General features: G+C 39.9%; 2 protein-coding genes across 2 annotated transcripts in view; one reads left to right on the forward strand and one right to left on the reverse strand.

The window, feature by feature from the left end:
* LOC134651191 (alpha-(1,3)-fucosyltransferase 10) overlaps positions 1-23,649 on the reverse strand; it is a 155,633-nt gene that overhangs the window by 82,115 nt on the left and 49,869 nt on the right. The window lies entirely within an intron of this gene.
* Positions 1,910-19,981, forward strand: LOC134651188 (eukaryotic translation initiation factor 3 subunit B). Its single transcript, XM_063506236.1, has 10 exons — positions 1,910-2,095; positions 2,300-2,615; positions 3,179-3,365; positions 4,695-4,921; positions 6,359-6,535; positions 8,089-8,668; positions 13,980-14,098; positions 14,959-15,112; positions 16,696-16,804; positions 19,532-19,981. The coding sequence occupies exons 1-10, from the start codon at positions 1,969-1,971 to the stop codon at positions 19,621-19,623; spliced, it is 2,088 nt and encodes a 695-aa protein (XP_063362306.1). The 5' UTR covers positions 1,910-1,968; the 3' UTR covers positions 19,624-19,981.

Below are 23,649 nucleotides of genomic sequence, written 5' to 3' on the forward strand. Positions count from 1 at the left end.
CGAAAAAAAAAATGTGTTTTTTATCAATTTCAAATCTTGCGTCCTTTTTGGAATACCCTTTATTTAGTAAATCGGTTAAAATTTAATCAAATATCAAGGAGTTAGGGTGGCTATATAGGTACACTGGCTAATCTTTGCTCTAGGTACCTACCTAATAACTTCTGGCTATTAAGAAGTTTAACCCACGCAAAATTTTATTTTAGGTAGTTACAGTAAAACTACCTAAAAATTTTAGGTAGTTACAGTAATTTTGTTTCAGAAGCGCTGGTGGCCTAGCGGTAAGAGCGTGCGACTTGCAATCCGGAGGTCGCGGGTTCGAACCCCGGCTCGTACCAATGAGTTTTTCGGAACTTATGTACGAAATATCATTTGATATTTACCAGTCGCTTTTCGGTGAAGGAAAACATCGTGAGGAAACCGGACTAATCCCAAACGGGCCTAGTTTACCCTCTGGGTTGGAAGGTCAGATGGCAGTCGCTTTCGTAAAAACTAGTGCCCACGTCAATTACTGGGATTAGTTGCCAAGCGGACCCCAGGCTCCCATGAGCCGTGGCAAAATGCCGGGACAACGCGAGGAAGATTATTACAGTAATTTTGTTTCAATATTTATTACAAGTATTGAGCCCGCCTACCCTTTCAAGTGGTATACGTATAATTTTTGAGTTGTTCGAATTTCGATTTTATTTTAATTGTAATCAAATCGAAATGACGTTAATTGTCCGGTCCTGCCACTTCAAGGGCTAGTAACCATGGCGTAGCCTATGGACGCTTGAAACTCCTTGCTGACCCTTTTACAACCTTGCCACTTCACCAGAGCACGGAATGGGTTACCAATTTAGCAGTAGTCTCTTGAAAAACCTAGGCAGGGAGTTAATTCGTTGCAATTGCGTCTGCGATATTGAAGAAGAATACAATGATTGCGGTAACCTGTCAATGTATAAATAAATATAAATATTAACATTTTATTATTATTTGAATACTTTCTTGCTTTCATGTTATTTTCTGTTTCCCGCTCAGGATCCTAACTTCTATGTTCCCGCCCCACTTTTATAAAGTAACGTTGCCAGACTAAAAATGTAAGTTACATTATTGCCACAATTTAAAGAAATATAAATATACTGGGTCAACCAAATCTTGTCAGTAAATAGGAACAAAAAAAACTATACTCATCCTTTTCTTTTGGGTGCTAGTACTAGTGTAAGAGAAAGATAGTATGATTCTCTCTGTCTATGTTTGAAATCAAACAGACCTTTGACACACTATAATATCCATATCCGTACAATCGATTAATCATCTAAAATATAATAAAATATTATATATAAATAAATAAAAGAGAACCTTAACATCTAGATAATCAATCATTCAGCATTGTTACTCAAACTATACTAATTTAAAAAGTAACAAGTAATACCAACTTAAGGACGTAACACATTTTCTTATAGTGGTATCAACTCAAATATCAACTTATATAAGATGGTCAAGCAAATATTGTCAGTAGAAAAAGGCGCGAAATTCAAATTTTAACCTTCGCGCCTGTATTTTTCAAATTTGCCGCCTTTTTCTACTGACAAGATCTGCTTGACCAACTTTTATACTGGGTCAACCAAATCTTGTCAGGAAATAGGAACAAAAAAAACTATACTCATCCTTTTCTTTTGGATGCTAGTACTAGTGTAAGACAAAGATAGTATGATTCTCTCTCTGTCTATGTTTGAAATCAAACAGACCTTTGACACACTATATATTGTTTGTATCATCCGTCATAAGATATGGTATGTAAGTATTAAAAATGTAATAAAATAACCCATAATAATAACCATTACTTTTAATTAAAAAATAATAATTTATTAGTTTATAAAACTGAGAAACAAAACGCTACTGGTGAAAGGCAAGCATTATTGGATCTATGGTCCGATTCGTTCATTTACTAATGGCGTGTCTTCCGGTACCACACGTTATAACGTCAAAATGGCAAAGAAAAAAGGTGATGATAAAGTGAATCCTGCTCCCCAAAGTGATAATGAGGAGCAAAACTTTGCCGAAGAACCCAATTTCGAGGATCCGGAAGATTACGTGGACGATATCCCAGATGAAGGTACGAGTTTTCGTTAATATAGGTTGGGCCGGCCATATGCGTCACCCGCGCAATTTTTGCTAATTTTGTAATTAATTACATTAAATTTGCTTTCGCGACAGGTTCTATACTATACTATTAACGAGTGGATTGGCTTTCTGCGTTGATATATCATTGTTATGTTAATTTGATGTCATGTAACATAACCTAACTTTGACGTTGCAGAATTGTTAGCGGACCTTCTTGAGCAGAAACCTCAAGAGTCCGACGGCTACGAGAATGTGGTCGTGGTGGACGGGTGCCCGCAGGTCGGGCCCGAGCGCCTGGAGAAGCTCCAGAGCGTCATAAACAAGATCTTCAGCAAGTTTGGGAAGATCGTGAACGAGTATTACCCCACCACGGAGACTGGACTGACCACAGGCTACATCTTTCTGGAGTATGGCAATGCTCAGAACGCCGCGGAAGCCGTGAAGGCCACTAATAATTGTAAACTAGATAAGCAGCATACATTCTTGGTGAACTTATTCACGGACTTCAAGAAGTAAGTACACTTGTGTTTATAGCATTTTTGTTAGTAAAATTTTGGTAATTTGTTATTGTTTTATGGATGGGCGACGTCATACTTTATACAAAACTATAAACACTAAATTTCAGCTTGATTTAAATCAAAATTAGCTAGAAGCTTCCTTAACTTTATGAACCCAATTTTAATTTTACAATTGTGTTCTCAATAAATAAAAAAGTAATATTTTGGATTATTCTGAACCTATTCACGCTCAAGGCTTCAGGAGGTTATTGAACTATTATTTAATTAGCATAGCTCAACTACTAATATGTCTGTCACAACTCACAAGACATTCAAGGTTTTTTGAAATGAAAGGTTTTCTTTGAAAAACTTATTAATCTGTCAGCTCCCACGGCTCATATATGAGCCAGAACGCTTATGGTGACGTCATATTGTGGGATTCGACAGGTTCAATAACAGACTACATTCCATAGAAATAGAAAGTCAGTAAGATTATATTAGCAAATAAATGGTTATAAATTGTATTCAGAAGTTAATGATTTATTCTGTAGTTTGTAATCAACATTTTTCAATTCCAGATATGCTGATATCCCCAAGGAATGGGAGCCGCCAGCGCCACAGCCATTCAAGGTGCAGTCGGACCTCCAGTGGTACCTTATGGACCCTGATGCATATGACCAGTTCCTGGTGGGCATCGGTACTGGTGTGGGGCTGCAGGTCTGGCAGAATGCCCTGCCAGAGCCACTGTTGTTGCAGGAGAGACCGGTATGGAATTAAATATGTAACTATATATTTAATATGTGACTTTTCAACTAAAAGGTACTATAGTTCGTTTTTTTTAGCATTAGAAAGAACTTGAAAGAGGGTAAGCGATTTTGACATGTCTTTTAATTGAAAAACACTTTTTAAAAATCTATAACTATTACTTATGAAAGCAGAAGACTATAAAAGATCGTATTAGATTCATAATTGTTACATATTTACCGTAACTTATTTTTAAAATGTGTTTTTCAATCAAAAGACACATCAAGATTGTTTACCTTATTTCTAATGCTAAAAAAAACGAAGTATAGCAAGGTATGGAAATGCGTCTTAATTGACAACCGATGATAAGTACCCTTTTGATTGGAAATGGCACATTTGGGAACAGTCATTAACCAAGTCTTATAATATAATTAATACTTGTACTATGGGCACTAGGGGATGGTAATAGCCCTCATTATTGCATTTATATCCATTTTATATTGCAGACAGGTTGCAGGGCAGTGTTTTGATAAAGTTTACAGAAATTGATAATTTTGTTCTTCCACTTATATGTTTGCTGATAAGGCAAATAGATAAGATAAGATAAGATAATAATTTATTTCATTTCTATCTTAGTATTACTGTTAATAATTTCTATCTTAGTATGCTATTAACAGTAATAATAGCCTTATTATTACTGCTAATAGCTCATCTAAGTACCAATGGAATGTTAACTGCACGTAAAGGCTATGTCAGCTAAATTGTCAGGCATGACTAAAGTCCAACAGCTACAATATTTAGCAAGCAATAATAATGTTTTGATTAATTGGTACATGAAAGATATTAATACAAGTTTTGAAACCTTGCATAAAATTCATTTGCTGATGTAGATCTAGATATTAAAACTGGCCTTTGTCACTGGTGTTTGTTTAAGAATTGGTATTTTACATTATTACTCACATTTTCATAAGGTTAGCATATATTTTAGTACAGAGTATGGGACAATTTGAGTTGGCAATGCTCAACAAAGTGTCATATATTCACGGATAATAAAATCCAAGTAATCCTTGACTACACTCGATTTAACTTGCAATGTTTTTATGTAACTGAATTATGTAACTGTCTTATCTCTGGTAAAATGCGCATTTTTGAGTTTTTACATGAGCCTTCCAGATATACATAATATGGAAATATTAGTGCACAATTAAGCTGGTCTTACCATAGGAACTTAGTAGTTAAAGCAATGCAACATCATTAAATTCGGGTTCCTTACAGTTGTCTCTATAGTACAGTCAGCAATAAAAGCTTGTTAAAATAAATATATTTTTGACAAATCTTTTTTTTTTTCAGAACTGGACGGAAACATACGCAGTATGGTCTCCCCTGGGCACCTACCTGGCCACGTTCCACTGGCGAGGCGTGGCGCTCTGGGCGGGCCCCAAGTTCTCCCAGTTCCAGAAGTTTTTCCACCCGGAGGCCCGCTTCATCTCGTTCTCGCCTTGTGAGAATTATATTGTGACCTTCTCCCCGACCAGCGATAGGGGCGATGACAAGAAACTTATCATCTGGGATATTAGGTGTGTAGAGTTTTATAAGGCCAGTTGCACCAATCAAATCTAACACTTAACAACAAACTACTCATATACAAATGTATTATAAAACCGATATGGACCTACGGATTACAGCTGTGGGGATCAGCCAGCAACTCAAACCTAGAAATACTTCAAAGATTCCAAAACAAAACCCTAAGAATGATCACGTGTGCACCATTATTGGTTAGAAGTAGTGAAATACATGAATACACAGAAATGCCAACTATAAAACAAGAGGTAAACAAATACTGCAAAAAGTACAAGGAAAGACTTCAAAACCACTGTAACGAACTAGCCAGAAACCTGTTACACGAACAAGACTACATACCGAGGCTACAAAGATGGCACATGCTAGGGCTAGATCAGAGACAATAAGCCCCCACGCAAACTGGTGATGGTGCTCAGTGGAACACCACCCTAAATAATAATTAAAAAAAAAAACCATCTGATTATGGCTAGAACAGCCGATTGCAGATTATACTTTGCACCAACCACATTTGACGGACTGATCAACGTCAGCCGGCGCCCCCAGCGCTTTACTATGAAACTTTCCATACATAAAAAATTTGTGAACTCTAACAATATTAACAGTTTGGTGCAACCGACCCTTAGTCAATTATAGCTAACATTTTTTTAACAGGTTGGTAACATAATAACATTAATAATTAGTTTTTCAATGGACAATTTATCTCATAATGATGACAAATCGATTTGTTTGTGTAGTGTTGTTTCTTCTAAACTAGTAACAAAGTCTGTTATGCCTTTAACCAAAACATAAAATTGCATTATTTACGAGTTACAACACAAGCAGTATTTTAATTGTAAAATTAGTTTCTCTTGGTAACGTTCGTTTTTACCGGTTTCTACTTTCCTTTCCGTATTTACGAAGTGCCTGTAAACTTTCATGTAATTTTCGTTTGTTTAGGTTTACATCAACAATAACCTAAAATGTTAGTTAGAACCAAGCACTTATCTTGTGTTAGCTTCTGCCCGTTACTATGTACACGCAGAATTAGTATGTCTATATCACTTGCATAACATGTCTGCTCGTTTACTGACTGACATAAAAAAAAAAAAATTTCATCACCCTTGTCACACCCTTTCCCAGGACGTAAATCAATCAATCAATCATTTATTTCTTGAATGCAGTACAATAAAGATGTAATAAAACAATTACCATTAAACTAAACTATCTCCATCCCAAATTTCATCTCAGTGACGTCAGCGGTAGTGTGAAAAGGTAACAGACGGATACTTTTTGCATTTATAATATTAGTATGGATTAACTTATGTTTTTTTTATGGAGGCTTTTACCCAAACGGGGTCCATATAAAACTATCATTCATGTCTAATAATGTATATAAAACTGTTAAAATTATGGAATAAATAAAGCTTTAATAATATGTTTTTTTTAATTTCCAGGACGGGTCAGGAGAAGCGCAGCTTCCCGCCGCCGGACGAGTACGTGACGTGGCCGATCTTCCGCTGGAGCAAGGACGACCGGTTCTTCGCACGTCTCGGCGCTGACGTGCTTTCCGTGTACGAGACGCCCGGCTTCGGCCTGATCGACAAGAAGTCCATCAAGATCCCCGGCATCAGGTAACATGTCAAACAGATACTTTTCCACCGGAGCAAGAATGACGGTTCACTCGGGGCTGACGTCCTGTCCCTGTATGAGACGCCCGGCTTCGGCCTGATCGACAAGAAGTCCATCAAGATCCCCGGCATCAGGTAACATGTCAAACTGAGTCTTCCACTGGAGCAAGAATGACAGTTCACTCGGGGCTGACGTCCTGTCCCTGTATGAGACGCCCGGCTTCGGCCTGATCGACAAGAAGTCCATCAAGATCCCCGGCATCAGGTAACATGTCAAACTGAGTCTTCCACTGGAGCAAGAATGACGGTTCGCTCGTCTTGGGGCTGACGTCCTGTCCCTGTATGAGACGCCCGGCTTCGGCCTGATCGACAAGAAGTCCATCAAGATCCCCGGCATCAGGTAACATGTCAAACTGAGTCTTCCACTGGAGCAAGAATGACGGTTCGCTCGTCTTGGGGCTGACGTCCTGTCCCTGTATGAGACGCCTGGCTGCGGTCTACTCGACAAGAAGTCCATCAAGATCCCCGGCATCAGGTAACATGTCGAACAGAGACTCTTCCACCGGAGCAAGAATGACGGTTCGCTCGTCTTGGGGCTGACGTCCTGTCCCTGTATGAGACGCCCGGCTTCGGCCTGATCGACAAGAAGTCCATCAAGATCCCCGTCATCAGGTAACATGTCAAACAGAGACTTCCACCGGAGCAAGAATGACGGTTCGCTCGTCTTGGGGCTGACGTCCTGTCCCTGTACGAGACGCCTGGCTGCGGTCTGCTCGACAAGAAGTCCATCAAGATCCCCGGCATCAGGTAACATGTCAAACAGAGACTTCCACCGGAGCAAGAATGACGGTTCGCTCGTCTTGGGGCTGACGTCCTGTCCCTGTACGAGACGCCTGGCTGCGGTCTGCTCGACAAGAAGTCCATCAAGATCCCCGGCATCAGGTAACATGTCAAACAGAGACTTCCACCGGAGCAAGAATGACGGTTCACTCGGGGCTGACGTCCTGTCCCTGTATGAGACGCCCGGCTTCGGCCTGATCGACAAGAAGTCCATCAAGATCCCGCATCAGGTAACATGTCAAGCAATTGTTTAATAACAAAATGTTCGTAAATTCGTCCTCAGGCCACGCCGACGTTTTTATAATTTTATATCGAATTATAAAGTAAATCCATTCAGATAATCCTTTCATGTGAGGAGAAAAAATACTAAACGGTATGTTGGTTGCTGTTAAGTTGTAATAGAGCCAGTGCAGACTAATTTATGCTATCGGTACGCTCGACTTTCCTGTTTTGCATTATAATGAATGAACTGGTTTTATGGTAAACTAGAAATCTATTGAGTTTCTGTGACTGTTTGGGGCTTTCTATTCAGTCGCCTAATTACTAAGAGGAATAGGCAAGATAAAAAAAAAGTTTGAAACACTGATATCTTCATTCAGTTTTGGAAATAATTTTGTCAAGACAACAGAGGATTTTCGTTAAACGGAGGCCCTATACATAGACTTCGACTGTCACTGTTGCTAATGTGTTAAGTGACCATTATTTCCATATTTCAGAGACTTCAGCTGGTCGCCCACTGACAACACCCTCGCCTACTGGGTAGCAGAGGACAAGGACGTCCCGGCCCGGGTCACTCTCCTCGAGATACCCAACCGCACCGAAATCCGCTCCAAGAATCTGTTCTCCGTCGCCGACTGCAAGATCCACTGGCAGAAGTCCGGAGACTATCTCTGTGTCAAAGTCGACCGCTACTCTAAAGTCAAGAAAGACAAGAATGACATCAAATACTCTGGAATGTACTACAACTTTGAAATATTCCATATGCGAGAGAAGGAGATCCCTGTCGACTCTGTTGAAATCAAGGAGCCTATTCAAGCGTTCGCTTGGGAACCCGTTGGTTCTAAATTCTCAATTATTCATGGTGATCCGGCTAACATCTGTATAAGCTTCTACCAAGTGAATACTGGGCAAGCGCCTACTTTGCTGAAGAAGTTTGAGAGGAAGCCGTTCAACCATCTTTTTTGGTGTCCGTCGGGCCAGTTCATCGTGTTGGCGGACCTGGGGCTGACCGGAGGCGGTTTGGAGTTTTTGGACACTAATGACTTTACCATCATGAATGTGTCTGATCATTACCAGGTGTGTAGATACGAGTGTCTATTAATTAATGATATAACTCACAGTTTAGGGTCCAAGCACATGCACTGGTCCAGGTTCGCGTTGACAGACTGGTTTTTCACAACTACCTCACTTTGTACACAACTGTCAAAACCTACCCTCATTGTCTATACATAACATACCTCCCCCATTAAGAGAGTTCACTATTTTATAAAGTTCACTAACACTACTACCTAACACTACACTATGCTACGGTTACACTACTCTAACACTTTTACTATTCCTCCTCCGTCTCTACATCTCTACATTCAGACAGCTCTGACTCACTTCCGCTATCTGCTAGGGCTATTCTCTTATAATCAGGTGAGTCTGGGGATGTGGTCTGTCTGGCACGCTTTTGGCTGCTGGATGCAGTATTTTGCAGGTTTCCGTGTATAGTGATGTCCTGGGGTCCGGATACACCTATGATATCCGCCCAACGATGAGGCGACGGTATCGCGATTCGGGAATCCTCGTCATCGTCATCGTCATCCGTAGCACCATCGGTTGCCTCAGGGACCTTCCGTTGTTCTTCCCCCCCGCAACCAAGCATTTGGTTGATGTGTCGTACTAACAGCTTGTCGTTCCATTTCACTAAGTATCTGCAGACTCCTAGTCGCTTTTCCACCGTCCCTTTCAACCAGCGTGGTTCACCGCAGTAGTTCTTTACGTACACTGACTGTCCAGTATTAAACTCCCTGTTTTTTGTCTCACTATTCTTCTCTATTACTTTTTCCTTATCATCACATCTGGAAGACAGGGGGTTCAATCTATCGAACTTAGTTCTAAAGTGCCTGTTGTTCAGGAGCTCAGCCGGAGTTTTATCATTGACGCTGTTTGGTGTGGTACGTAAACCATACAGTATCGCTGGTAATCTCGCTTCCCATGGTCCAGATGTTATTTTCCTTAATTTAGCCTTGACTGTCTGCACCGTTCTCTCCGCTTGACCGTTGGTCGCAGGGTGGTAAGGAGCGGACAGAACTTGTCTGATCCCTTGGGACTCTAAGTATTTGCGGAACTCCTCTGAAACAAAACTTCTTCCATTATCACTTACAAGTACATCTGGAAGACCTTGTTCCGCAAAAACATCACGCAATATTCTTATTAACGTAGAGCTACTCATATCTGGTACGATCTTGACCTCTGGCCACTTAGAATAAGCGTCAATTACAATTAAAAATGTCTTCCCTTGAAATGGCCCAGCGTAATCCATGTGTAGTCTAGACCATGCTTTATCTGGCTTTATCCAATGATGGGTAACTTTAGATGGCATATTTCGATTTTCTGCACACACGTTACAGCTCTTCACCATGTCTTCAATCTGTTTATCCATCGCAGGCCACCAAAAATAGCTTCTCGCCATTGCCTTTGTAATCACAATACCGTCGTGATTCATATGTAGCTCCTCCAGCACTTTCCCTCGCATCTTCTCTGGTATAACCACTCTATTTCCCCATAAAATGCAATCCTTATATATGGAAAACTCGTCTCGCTTTTGCCAGTAAACCTTATACTCGTCATCGCTCTTCCCAGGCCATCCGCTACGTATCCAATATAATATTTTACTGAGAAACTTATCCTTTTTTGTCAAGTTAGCCACTTCTATGGCAGAAAACTCCAATTCAATGGGTGTCTCCTCTATTAGTAGAATTCCTAAAAAATCTTCTTCCGGCGTTGGTGTACCTGCTGGACCCGGCCATCGACTGAGTGCATCTGCATTTCCAATTTTTTTTCCCTCAACATATTGTATTTCATAGTCATAAGAGTTCAGAAGAAGTGCCCACCGTAACATCCTAGGTGATATAATGTTGGGTATAGGTCTCTTTGAATCGAATATTCCCAACAGAGGCTTATGATCCGTCTTGATAATCACTCTTCGACCACTTATAAACTGATGAAATTTCTTCAAGCCAAATATTATAGCAGCCGCTTCCTTGTCTATTTGTGCGTAATTACGTTCATGTGCGTTCATGGTTCTCGAGGCAAACATTACGGGTCTGATATTCCCATCAGCCATCTCGTGTTCTAATACTGCTCCCAGTCCGTACTGTGACGCGTCACAAGATAAAATAAGTTTCTTTTTTACGTCATAATGCACCAGAGTATCTTTACTGGAAAGCATTTTCCTTAGCTTTTCGAATGAATTTTGATGTGATTTTCCCCATTTCCATTTTGCGTCTTTATCCAGTAATCTGTACAATGGCTCAGAAATCGATGCCTTGTGTGGCAAAAATCTATCATAAAAATTTATCAGACCCAGGAATGCTTGAAGCTCCTTCACGTTACGCGGTGCTGGCGTCTTCTCAATCTCACGAATTTTCTCCTCGCACGGGTGAATACCAAATTCGTCAATCATAAAACCTAAAAACTGCACACTCTTGGCAGCAAATTTACATTTGTTTTTATTCACTCGCAATCCAGCTTCCTGTAACTTCTGAAGCACTGCCTCAAGCCTCCTATTGTGTTCTTGCACTCCATTGCCAGTCACCACAATATCGTCTAACAGTACGGCTACCCCAGGGATACCAGCCAATAACGTTGACATGAGTCGTTGGAATATGCCGGGACAAGCCTTTACCCCAAAGGGTAGTCTCTTCATTTTATATAACCCCTTAGGGGTATTAATAGTTAGCAAATTCGCCGTCTCCTTATCTACCATAACCTGGGTGTACGCCCGTTCCAAATCTATCTTCGTAAATAAAACTCCCCCTTGTAATTCCGCAAAAGCTTCACTGAGAGTAGGTAAGGGGTAAGTGTCAGTATCCGTCACGGCATTCACTGTTGCCCTATAATCCCCGCACAGACGTACCTTGCCATCTTGCTTAAGTACTGGAACTATAGGTGTGGCCCATTCGGAATGTGACGTCGCCTCCAAAACGCCTTCGGCTTCTAGCCTATCCAACTCTTCGTAAATTCGGCCTTTTATTGCGAACGGCACCGGTCTGCTTTTAAAAAATACTGGCTTTGCCCCTTCTTTTGGCCTAATACACACGACAGGCCCCGTATATTTCCCTAATCCTTCCTGAAAAACTCCTGCATAGTGTTTCTGTATCTCTTTCAGTGTTGTGGCCAATTCATCATTATCAACCTCTAAACTATGTACTCCTTGGACATGTATCCCTAGATCCCGGAACCAATTCCGACCAATCAAGCTTGGCCCGTTGCCCTTAGCCACAACTATGGATAAGTTTTTCTTCATCCCCTTATTCTGGACTAAAACTGTCACTTGACCCATTATACATAGTCTGTTCTCTGTCCATGTCTTTAAAGAAATCCCAACATCATCAAATACTGGGAGCGAGCCATGCCAAACTATCTTAGCGGTCTGCTCACTTATGAGACTGAAAGCGCACCCGGTGTCCACTTCCATATCTATCCTAACTCCATTCAGCATTATTTCCATCATAAATGCTGGTACTGCACTCTCTTGCCTCATATTATTAACTGCAATTTCTTCATATAATCCATTAAAATCTGATTTTGGTGTATTATTTCCTTTTAACTTCAAGTCACAAACCGCCTCAATATGGCCCGTCTTGCCACAGCCATGACATTTGGTCCATCTAAACCGGCAGTAGCCTCTATGGGGTCTACCACAACGTACACACGACATCCTTTCTGTCTGCCTTTCATTCCTTTTGTTAGTCAATTTATTTACTTCCATTGGTACTTCTAAATCACCAGAAACTTGACTAGAAGAAGCCGGAACAATAATACTTGAATCAATCCCTGCCGCCTCATGAGACAAAGCAATCTCACAAGCCTGATCAAATGTCAATGTACCCTGTTGTAACAACTTCTTCTGTACTTCTTTGTCCCTTATACCACACACTAAGCGATCCCGCAGTGTTCGATCCAAATCTTTAAAGTTACAGTCGATGCTCAATTTCCTCAATTGTGCTATGAAATCCCTAATCTTTTCCCCCTCCTCTTGATACTTAGTATGAAATTTATAAGACTGGATAATTTCATTTGGCTTCGGGTGGAAATGATTGTTCAACTTACTAACAATTGTTGTAAAGGTAACCTCACTTATTTGAGTTGGTGCTGTCAGTGATATAATAAGATCATACAAGTCGGGACCACACACAGCTAATAAATTAGCTTTCTTTTTACTGTCATCTTCAATCTCACCTGCCTGCAGACAGAAAGCAAACCTTTCTATGTAATTTTTCCAGTTACCATGTGCCACATCAAACTCCCCAAACTTGATGCCCATTTTGCACAGTGTTTCCTACTTTTATGCGTTTTTCACTCAAATCACACACTTTACACTGTAATTGCACACTATTGTCCTAGTTTTTCTCGTCGCCACTGATATAACTCACAGTTTAGGGTCCAAGCACATGCACTGGTCCAGGTTCGCGTTGACAGACTGGTTTTTCACAACTACCTCACTTTGTACACAACTGTCAAAACCTACCCTCATTGTCTATACATAACAATTAATTTTGTATGTGCATCACAATTAACACATTCAGTGCCAGCGCGAGCTACGCGCTACGAGCGTAGCCGATAACACGGGAAAAACCGTATGTAGCGAAAAGCGCCTACAAACAGTGAACTCCCCTAGCGAGTCGCTGGCAGTTAATGTGTTAATCTATTGTAATCATATGAACCTTAAAAAGATCGAGAGGTAGTAGTAATTTTTGGTTAAAATCAGTCGAGCTAAATAACAAGGGAAAGTTATAAAGTGACGGCTTGAAGTCTGGTGACGGGTCGATCTCACTGTATTGAAAAAGACTTCGTGATTGTACTGTTTCCCTCAGATTCAGATATTTATTCATAAAATTTAGTATTTTACATGTCATTTTACAATAGGTAAACGAATAATTAAATTAAATTATTACTAATTAGTGACTATTTTAAATATACATTTTACAAACATGTCCTTTTACGGTACTTATCTGCTTAGATTCCGTTTTTTTTATGTGGTCGGGTTGTTAGCCTACTGACAAAGTCGTCGACTGCATAACACGCCAGTTCGGTTAAAAGTGCTTTGACTTTTTTATCGAATATTGCATCGCTAGATTCAATTATTTCAGCAGGAAGCGAGTTGTACAAAATGTTTTAACTTCTCATAACAATGTTTGCGAAATATACAGAGTGATTTTGTTATGTCTGACCATACTCTGAGGGGTGATTATGTAGGTCACACACACTATGATACCATTAATGTGCTATTTTCTAGAACTCATTATAATCCCAAAATTTACACTTAAAAATATATGAATATTATTAGAATCTGAAGTCATCGTGTTAACAGTGTTTACACGATTATGTTTTTGTGTAGATGTCTGGCATCGAGTGGGACCCGACGGGGCGCTACGTGGTGACGGGCGTGTCGTCGCTCAAGTGCAAGATGGACTGCGGGTACTACATCTGGTCCTTCCAGGGCAAGATCCTCAGGAGGTAACCAAACACGTATTTTTACGTTTTTTTAAAACAATTGGTTCTTTAAATACACACAAAAGCGACGAACGAAAACACTTTTTGTTGCTCTTTAGTATAAGTCGATTGCAAAATGTTTTATGTTATAGATTTAAAATGGATGCAGTCATTATACAAATCAGGTCCTTTTGAGTAATGCTTTATATATTCGAAAAGGAATATTTTATGTGTATCTCGTTAAATTGAATGCAGTTGTTTTAATTTAGATTCATAAGACAGTTTTAACTAGGTACTTTAGGCAAGACAATTTCTTCCGTTTTATCTTCATATGTCCGTAATACAGTTATAACATGGTACTTGCTAGATTTTATCAATAAAAGTTGCCCTGTCCCTAACAGATTCATGTGGTGCAACTAGGTATTTATTATTAATTTTCTTTATTCTTTATTCTTTATTATATTGCAGTCATGTTCATGTTACATTAGGTGTTACGATTTGAGGATGGTAGGTACATGACACCCTGTAGGGGCACTCAATATTTCTTAAGTCTAGGTAAGTATATGCATGCATCTTATATCAATAGCAATAAAATCTATTCATAATTTTGTACTTTATCGACCTTTATGTAGTATTCAATGTCACTCCTTTTATGAGAATAGTAAAAAATAATGAATTATCATGCTAATTAATATTAAATATAGATGTCCAGGTTAATATATAAATAGATTCAAACAATAAGCAATATGGTCACATTAATTTGATTATGATCATGATTAGCCGGGTCCACACAGAGCGAATTGCCTCGCGCGTATGCTCGCTCTGTATGGACCCGGCTAATCAATGCAAAAATGATAATAATGATCGATTGTTTCCTTGTTCAGAGTGATGAAGGAGGGGTTCGCGCAGTTCCACTGGCGGCCGCGGCCGCCGACGCTGCTGTCCGACAAGCAGCAGAAGGACATCAAGAAGAACCTCAAGAAGTACTACTCGCAGTTCGAGTCCAAGGACCGCATGCGCTCCAGCAAGGCTAGCAAGGTGACTGAGCATTATTTCTATTAGATTTCTAGACTCGAAAAAGTAAGTCAAAGAAAAATTCGTGGTACCATTTTGACAGCTCATATAATGATAATCATAATCATAATCATCGCATTTATTCGTGATAAACTATAACATACACAAGTACACAACAGAGAAAATTAAACATAATATAAATACATAGTTTACCACGAAATGGTCCCGCCTCAGCATAATGCTAACCCAGAAGTCAGCGCTGATCTTCCGGCGAGGCCATTTGTGGGTCACGAAACGAAACGCAGCTGTACGACACGGCCCCATCATAAAACCGAACGCGCCATAAAATGTACGGAAAAAATACCTTCTAATGTAAATTAGCCCTCTAGTACAGTCACGGAATTTAATTTCAGTGCTATTTCGTTTCGTACCTTGTCACAGTGACAATCAATATGAAAATCACTAGGTAACATACTATTGTCACTGTGACAGAAATGAAATTCCTTGAACTTAAAGTTCATAATCTGGTTCTTACAAGCTGCTGTTTAACAATCAAATCATCACAAAACGACGTCATTTAGCGTCATACTTCGTCTGTCACCTCGGGCACGATTTTTTCTTTGACTTGGCAACTCTTCTACAATGACTACAATTAATAATCCATAGAGGCAAAGGAGTTCTGAGACGCGTAAAGTAACGAAAAATGTCGTAGCCACAATTTTTACAGCTGCACGATTGACATCTCTAGATGTCAATGTACATAGAGTCTGTGCGGAAAGAAAAGAGTCGTGGAATGTATTGGGCCCCATACATACCACGACTCTTCTCTTTCCGCACAGACTCTATATGGGGCCATGCCATCCATTTCAGCTGTCAAAGACAATATTAATGAATACCACAGAATAAATAATAGTACTAAGTACAGAAGACTCACTCTCTAACAAAACGCGTCTGTTACGATCAGCACAGATATGGCCGCTAGGTGGCGACAGCGCCTCGCGCGGCTTATGGCTTTCCCCAAAATTGGGGCGGAACGGATGTACTTTTAGCTACCTGTAGCAAAGCGACGAAATCGCGGAGTGAACCACGCCTGTCAATACTATACGCGTTTCAGACTGCCTATGTCTGTAATGCCATCTCCTGACGTGACTTACATGAGACACGAGGAGCATTTTTAGGGTTCCGTACCCAAAGGGTAAAAACGGGACCCTATTACTAAGGCTTCGCTGTCCGTCCGTCCGTCCGTCCGTCCGTCCGTCCGTCCGTCCGTCCGTCCGTCCGTCCGTCCGTCCGTCCGTCCGTCTGTCACCAGGCTGTATCTCACGAACCGTGATAGCTAGACAGTTGAAATTTTCACAGATGATGTATTTCTGTTGCCGCTATAACAACAAATACTAAAAACAGAATAAAATAAAGATTTAAGTGGGGCTCCCATACAACAAACGTGATTTTTTACCGAAGTTAAGCAACGTCGGGCGGGGTCTGTACTTGGATGGGTGACCGTTTTTTTGCTTGTTTTGCTCTATTTTTTGTTGATGGTGCGGAACTCTCCGTGCGCGAGTCCGACTCGCACTTGGCCGGTTTTTTAATAATTTCGTTGTGTACAGGAATTGGTGGCGAAGCGCACAGAGCAAATGAAGAAGCACGTGGAGTACCGCGAGGCCAAGGCGCAGGAGTGGGCCGACCAGAAGCCGCGCCGGCTCGAGCTCAGGGACTGTGAGTATACTTTATAGTTTGTAGCTTTCTAGCAGAGCCCGAAGGCTTATCCTATTGTCTATTGTTCAGTAAAACCGCACGTGCTACTTACCTGCAAAAAAGGGTCCTAATTATTCTATTTGGCACCTGAGCGCGGGCTAGTCCAACGCTCAAAAAACCAGTGTAGGTGCGCTCTCCGATAACGCGCCTTTGTTACGCATCTCGATGACACATTTTAGACTGGTTCTGTAGCGTCCGACTCGCCGGCACTCAGTAACCGAAGTACCGATTTTTTATGCAGGTGGTTGTGGCACGTGGCACGAGCGGTTTTTCTTAACAATAGACAATAGGATTAGCCTTCGGGGTCTATTAGAAAGCTACAAACTATACCATAGAGAAAAAAATACATAGATTGCTCACTCCATACATCAGTTTTAGTACCAAAAAGACTATTAACATCTAGCATCGAGTAGCGGAACTATCAGTACTGCTATATCTATTGTCAAGTAGCAGTACTGATAGTTCCGCTACTCGATGCTAGATGTAGACACTGAAATTAATAGTCTAACTGATGTATTGAGTGAGCAAGCACTCTTGTCTTACTATATTTCTCTATGACTTTACATAGCTTGTAGCGGCTTCAAGCTAACGCCGATTTAGCTCTCCTTATTTCCAAAAGGGAAATATGATGAACTACCTGAAATTTAAGGTTTAGAAGACGATCCCAACCGGTTTGCCTAAAGATTCCGTCACACAGGTGCGTTTTGTATGACGGAACCTTTAGGCAAACCGGTTGAACGTCACTCAACCGATGACCAATTTTGGCAGTAGACAAACTTCTCTACTTTTTACTGCTCTAAGATCGTCTAGAGTTCTAGAGTGTGTTAAGACCTTTTCAGGCCTTGGCGGTCAAGGAATCATTGCGACATTATTAGTATTCCTACCTGATTGGCACAGATCATCACGTGCATCTGCGCCAATCAGGAAGAAGTAATTCACATTGCACCTTATAGCATTTCACATCATCAAACATCAAACATCAACATTTATTCAGCAAATAGGCCACAAGGGCACTTTTACACGTCAACATGGAATTTACATACAGCAAAAATAAAAAAAAAAACACATCTACAATTATAAAATACAACTTTCTAAGCCGCAAATATAAAATCAAACTAAAGTATTACATAGAGATGTATAAAGTCTCTAAATGTCGAATTACAAAAAAAAACGCTATAACAATAGTATTGAAAAAAAAAAGAACACAAAGATACAAAACTATAATCTAAAATTATTTAGAGATGTAAATGTCTCTAAGTGTCATCATAACTAAAAGATTACAATATATAGTAGTTAATCAAATTATCCTTAGAGATGTATAGGGTCTCCAAGAGTCAAAATCCTGTATACCTAATTAAAACATTCATTAAGTAAGAAAATGACAATAAAAATAAAATAGCATACGAGAACCGAATGATGTGTGTCTGTGTCCATGTAATTATCCTCAAAAATAGAGTAACTAAATATAATAGCTCGTGTTAGCTTAAATAGACCAGTCTCCACAAACAGCACCCGTTCACGAGTATGACGCGTATCTCAGCCATCGCCTCTCTCAACCTTCATTCGGGAAAGTGGCGACCCGATCAACAACGCCACCGTAAGCAAAGACTTTTAAGCGAGCATGACATATTCAAGCTGCCGGGCCATATTAATATTTAAATTGTAATAACGTATAACTGTGAGACACAACATTTTGTTCTTGTATGTTACATAAAAAAACGGTAAATCTTCACATAATTACCAAGCTAAATGCCCTATATTGACTTAGAGATGTATAGGTCTCTAAGTGTCGGAATCATTAAAAATATAAGTATGTACAAATAAAATAAAAATAAAATTAAAACTAAAACTTAGAGATGTATAAGGTCTCCAAGTGTCAAAAATTAAAATTAAATTAAGCAATATAAACAATATAATTAATCGAGAACATGATGGTCTCATGTGTCAATTCTACTGGACACTAGCATGATTAATTTACAATGAAAAGAAAAAAAAAGAAAACAATACATATTTATTTAACTCTTATTATACTATCGAAATCAAGCTGCCGGCTTAAAGGCATCTCTATCATCTATAAAATCATTTACAGTGTAGTACGCCTTACTCAACAAGGAGCGCTTAATGTGTGACTTAAATTTGTACTAATTACTACACTTGTAGTAATTCGTTAGTTAAACAATAAGGATGATGACACATGTTAAATTTTATAACAAAATCTAGTAAAATAGATAGCAAACGAGCAATTTATCACAATAATGTGGATATTAAAAAAAAATATTGAAAAATTACAAAAATACAGGACCTGAAAGTTTCAAAATTTAAGTTTTTTTTTTAACTTCCAAAAACGATATAAGGGTACCATTCGATTCCCTACATTTCATCCAAAAAATATTGTATAGCAACTATATACAAAAACGCAATTTTCTTGTTTTGTCCATACTACAAGATGGGCTCCCAGATACCTTGACGTCACGTTCCCTTATCATTTTGTATAGGGCGTTTCGCGAGTGAAGTGCGACTGTCGGCCTTTGACTACAATTTCTGACACACAAAAGTGTTACTTTAATGCAATGGGTCCCATATAGACATTTGATCCTAAAAAGAAACCCGATCGATTGATACCATAAATGAAAATTAATCATGTAGCCTGTACTAGATGTTATTAACCCCTTTTTTTTCTTCCAACAGATGTGGACACCGACAGTCTCGAAACTGATCAGAATACTGTAGAAGAAGTTGTTGAATTCTTTGTGAAAGAGGAACAGACCACCATCGAGTAGTCGCCATTCCGGCCCCCGTTAGAGGTCGGCCACCATCTGCTGTCCGACCTCAAAACCGGTTCCGTACCGGTGAAAACCGGTAAAAACCGACGAAAACCGGTAAAAACTGGTCAAGAACGCTCACAAACACATTTCAGCAAGTTTTTTTGTACCCCATACTGTCACAATTCAAACGATCATTATGTTAACCGGTGTAAGATTTCAGTTTTATACGATAGGCAATGTTTATAGAAATCATATTAAATTGATATGTTTCAAATGGATAATGGACTTTTAATAGTATTTTTGATTATTTATTTTGGACCCTGGCATTATTTAATTGTATGTTGATGGTATGAAATAAACTGTTGAAATTGAATGGGGAATTTGAATGTTTTAACCTGACTTTGGATGGGTCCACGGACAAAATTATTTTGCATCATTAGAATGTTAATTGCATCAAGCATGGTTTTGACAATATCTATAAAAACAGATCTTCAGTATTATAGCTGGTCAAGCAAATCTTGTCAGTAGAAAAAGCGCGAAATTTAAATTTTCTATGCGACGATATCCCTTCGCGCCTACATTTTTCAAATTTGCCGCCTTTTTTACTAATAAGATCTGCTTGACCAAGTATAGCTCATATTTTGTTTAGTCTACAAATATAACGTTGATGGCGCTGTTCTATGTAGTGAAAATCCTGAATCGCGCTATTAAGATTTTTCTTGGGAAAATGACCGTACTACATAGTACATTATTTGTTTAGTTCACAAATTGAACGCTAGGTGGCGCTGTTCCGTGTCGTGAAAATCCTGAATCACGCTATTAAGATTTTTCTTGGGATAATGATCCCAAATGCCCCTATTTAATAGTGTAGGTACGCATAGGTACAACATTTTGGTTAGTTTAGTTCATCAATTGAACACTAGATGGCGCTGTTCCATGAAGTGAAAATCCTGAATCGCGCTTATTAAGATTTTTATCTCTGTCACTGTCACTCCAATTACACCTTTACTTTAAGAGCCTGCGCAGAGTCGCAGACACAGACAGCGGTCTGGAGTTCTGCCTTCAGAGTTCTGCGTTCTTTTGGATGTAAGTGAGTCTTTACGATAGCGCACACAGCAGGCGGTCAGAACTCCGCTTTGGCCGCCGCCACAGAATAAATAATAGTATTAAGTACAGAAGACTCACTCTCTAACAAAACGCGTCTATTACGATCAGCACAGATAGGGCCGCTGCGGTGACAGCGCCACGCGCGGCTTATGGCTTTCCCCAAAATTGGGGCCGAACGGATGTACTTTTAGCTACCTGTAGCAAAGCGACGAAATCGCGGAGTGAGACACGCCTGGCGCCGCGTCCTGGAACGCGCCGCGGAACACCAGACCGCTCTCTGTATGCGCGGGCTCTATAGGGAATATTACGCGAAAGTCAGCGTAGGGGGCGCCATATCAACAACAAGTAAACAATCTAAGGTTCTACAAGTTCTCAAAGGAGAGAGTCGAGATTTTGTTATCTAACCTCTCTATCACTCTTGCATATTCGAGCGATAAAGAGGCAGATAGCTGAGTTTCGATTTCGCGTTCCCCGGTAGGCCCTTTGTAAGCAAACCGCCTTGATGTATCAATCAATGTCATATTTGATTGTCTGTGAAAATTTGTCAAAAACCAGTTTAAGGTACAGTATGTATAAGTTACTCTATGGTATACTTAAGTCACTAGTGCTGCAGTTTGGCGGCAAAACATTGCAGTAATACTCCCTATTGGAAAGTTTCAAAAATTGTACAAAAACAAGACAACACAATGTAACCTTTTTGAAGTCGTCAATGAAAATCTAAATTGAAGTTTGACGCACAATGCCGTATCATCGAGTTTTCTTACAGAAAAGATAATTTTATCGGGTGAAATAATAAAATTATACCTAATTTTTCTATAACTTCGACTTCCTGAATATCGCAAAGGCCCTAGAGGCCGCATTTATCTTTTACCCTGTAATGCACAGCAAGTTTAAGCGAAAAGACAGGTCTGTGATGTAGGTAAGCAAGGACAATTTCTGGTCTAACTTCTAAATGGAGAAGTTTCCTCAAGTTTTTTTATTAGGGTTCCGTACCTAAAGGGTAAAAACGGGACCCTATTACTAAGACTCCTCTGTCCGTCTGTCTGTCACCACGTCACCAGACTGTATTTCATGTGACTGTCTAGCACAGTTGAAATTTGCACAGATGATGTATTTCTGTTGCCGAACAAACAACACATCCTAAAAAGTACGGAACCCTCGGTGGGCGAGTCCGACGAGACCGACGAAGTGTGCATCTAATGGAGAATATAAAGGGCTCATTTAGACGGTGCGGGAACTCGCATGCGAGTTTCATTACATTGCGTCATTTGGTCGGTCGGCTGAATTGATGTAACCTCAATGGTCCGCAATGTAACTAAAATCGTATACGAGTTCGCGCGCCGTTTAAATGAGCCCTAACTTGAAACGCGTTTTACCATTCTTTAGTCACTACCCGGCAATCCATCGAGAGCTGTGGCTATTGTAAAATTAGCTATTTTACTAAAAACAACTACTGAACAAGTGATGCTCTAGTCCTACTGCTCTAAGTGTGGTTCGAGCACACTTTTGACAGTGGCGAAATCATCATACATTTGATGGAACTGGAAGCCATTTTTTAAAAGAAGATGTATTATAAGCAGTGTCGTTTCGATCTCGTTCAGGAAAATTCCATGCATCCAGTGTGATTGTACAATAAAAGTGAACACTAGTGAAATAGTGAAGTGTACGATAGTTCTCAACTAAGCTGCGTTGTTATTCAGATGTAAGTAAGGGCTGATTTAAATGGCGTGCGAAATCGCATGCGATTTTAGTTACATTGCGGACTGTTGGTTACGTCCAATCACAACTGACCGATCAAAAACCGCAATGTAATGAAACTCACATGCGAGTTCTCGCATCGTCTAAATGAGCCCTATTAAGTTCATTTTGTGGTTACCTAATACTCGTAAGTATAGAGGAATTTCTTCATGCCAGATACCTATTGTCATGTTCAAGTCAACTTTACACAAACTTTTATTCTGAGTTTTACTATTGAACAGTCGCCATCAGATATATCGGAGTGGCCGAGGTGCTCAAAAATATCTGAATACGCATTTTAACTTTAACGCCTTGACAATAGAGGCGTGTTCAGATATTTATGAGCACCTTGGTCGCTTCGATATATCTGATGGCGACTTTACATGACTAGGTGATACCTACTTTTTAAGGTTCCGTACCCAAAGCATCCAAAGGGTAAAAACGGGACTCTATTATTAAGACTCCACTGTCCGTCTGTCTGTCTGTCACCAGGCTGTATCTCATGAACCGTGACAGCTAGTTGAAAAATTTCACAGATGATGTATTTTGGTTGCCGCTTTAACAGCAAATACTAAAAACAAAATAAATATTTAAGTGGGGCTCCCATACAACAAACGTGATTTTTTGTCGTTTTTTGTGTAATGGTATGGAATCCTTGGTGCGCGAGTCTGACTCGCACTTGGCCGGTTTTTAACTTCTAACTGGCTGTATTTTTAAGTTAATAGGTTGTCTAACAAACAGGAAAAAAATAAACGAATTTTTTAATCGTTTTAAAATGAGACGGTACCTATAAATACCTAATCTATTTTTTTTTATGGACGATTGCATTTGCGTTGTATTATTTTAATGAATTCAACGCCAACATTGTTTTTGCAATTTAATTAAAAATGTTGATTTGATTAACACTGGGCAATGCAGGCCCAAAAAAGGCGCGGCCAAGCGGATTGCTAAACATTTTTCATCGCAAACGAGCGAAACATTAGGAAAGGGAAGGTAGTCATTATTAGATTGTAGCGGCTACCGCCGCTGCAGAATTTTATATCGCGCCCTTTACGACCCTCAGGCGGTAGACAAAATGTATTCGGTGAAAGTGTGAAAAGTCCGTTGGAAAAGATTCATTCAGGCGTCGAGCGCGCATGACAGTGTTCTTCATTCAAACCGCCCTTCAGTTCAGTCCCGCTGAAACTCTAACCCGAG

The sequence above is a fragment of the Cydia amplana genome, chromosome 9 (assembly GCF_948474715.1).
Source record: "Cydia amplana chromosome 9, ilCydAmpl1.1, whole genome shotgun sequence".
NCBI lineage: Eukaryota > Metazoa > Arthropoda > Insecta > Lepidoptera > Tortricidae > Cydia > Cydia amplana.

Bases quoted from the DNA above. Each gene is read 5' to 3' on its own strand.
- LOC134651188 (XM_063506236.1), top strand. From the start codon at position 1,969: ATGGCAAAGAAAAAAGGTGATGATAAAGTGAATCCTGCTCCCCAAAGT. The intron at 3,366-4,694 runs GTATGGAATTAA...TTTTTTTTTCAG, and splicing joins TGTTGTTGCAGGAGAGACCG to AACTGGACGGAAACATACGC. The intron at 14,099-14,958 runs GTAACCAAACAC...TTCCTTGTTCAG, and splicing joins CAGGGCAAGATCCTCAGGAG to AGTGATGAAGGAGGGGTTCG.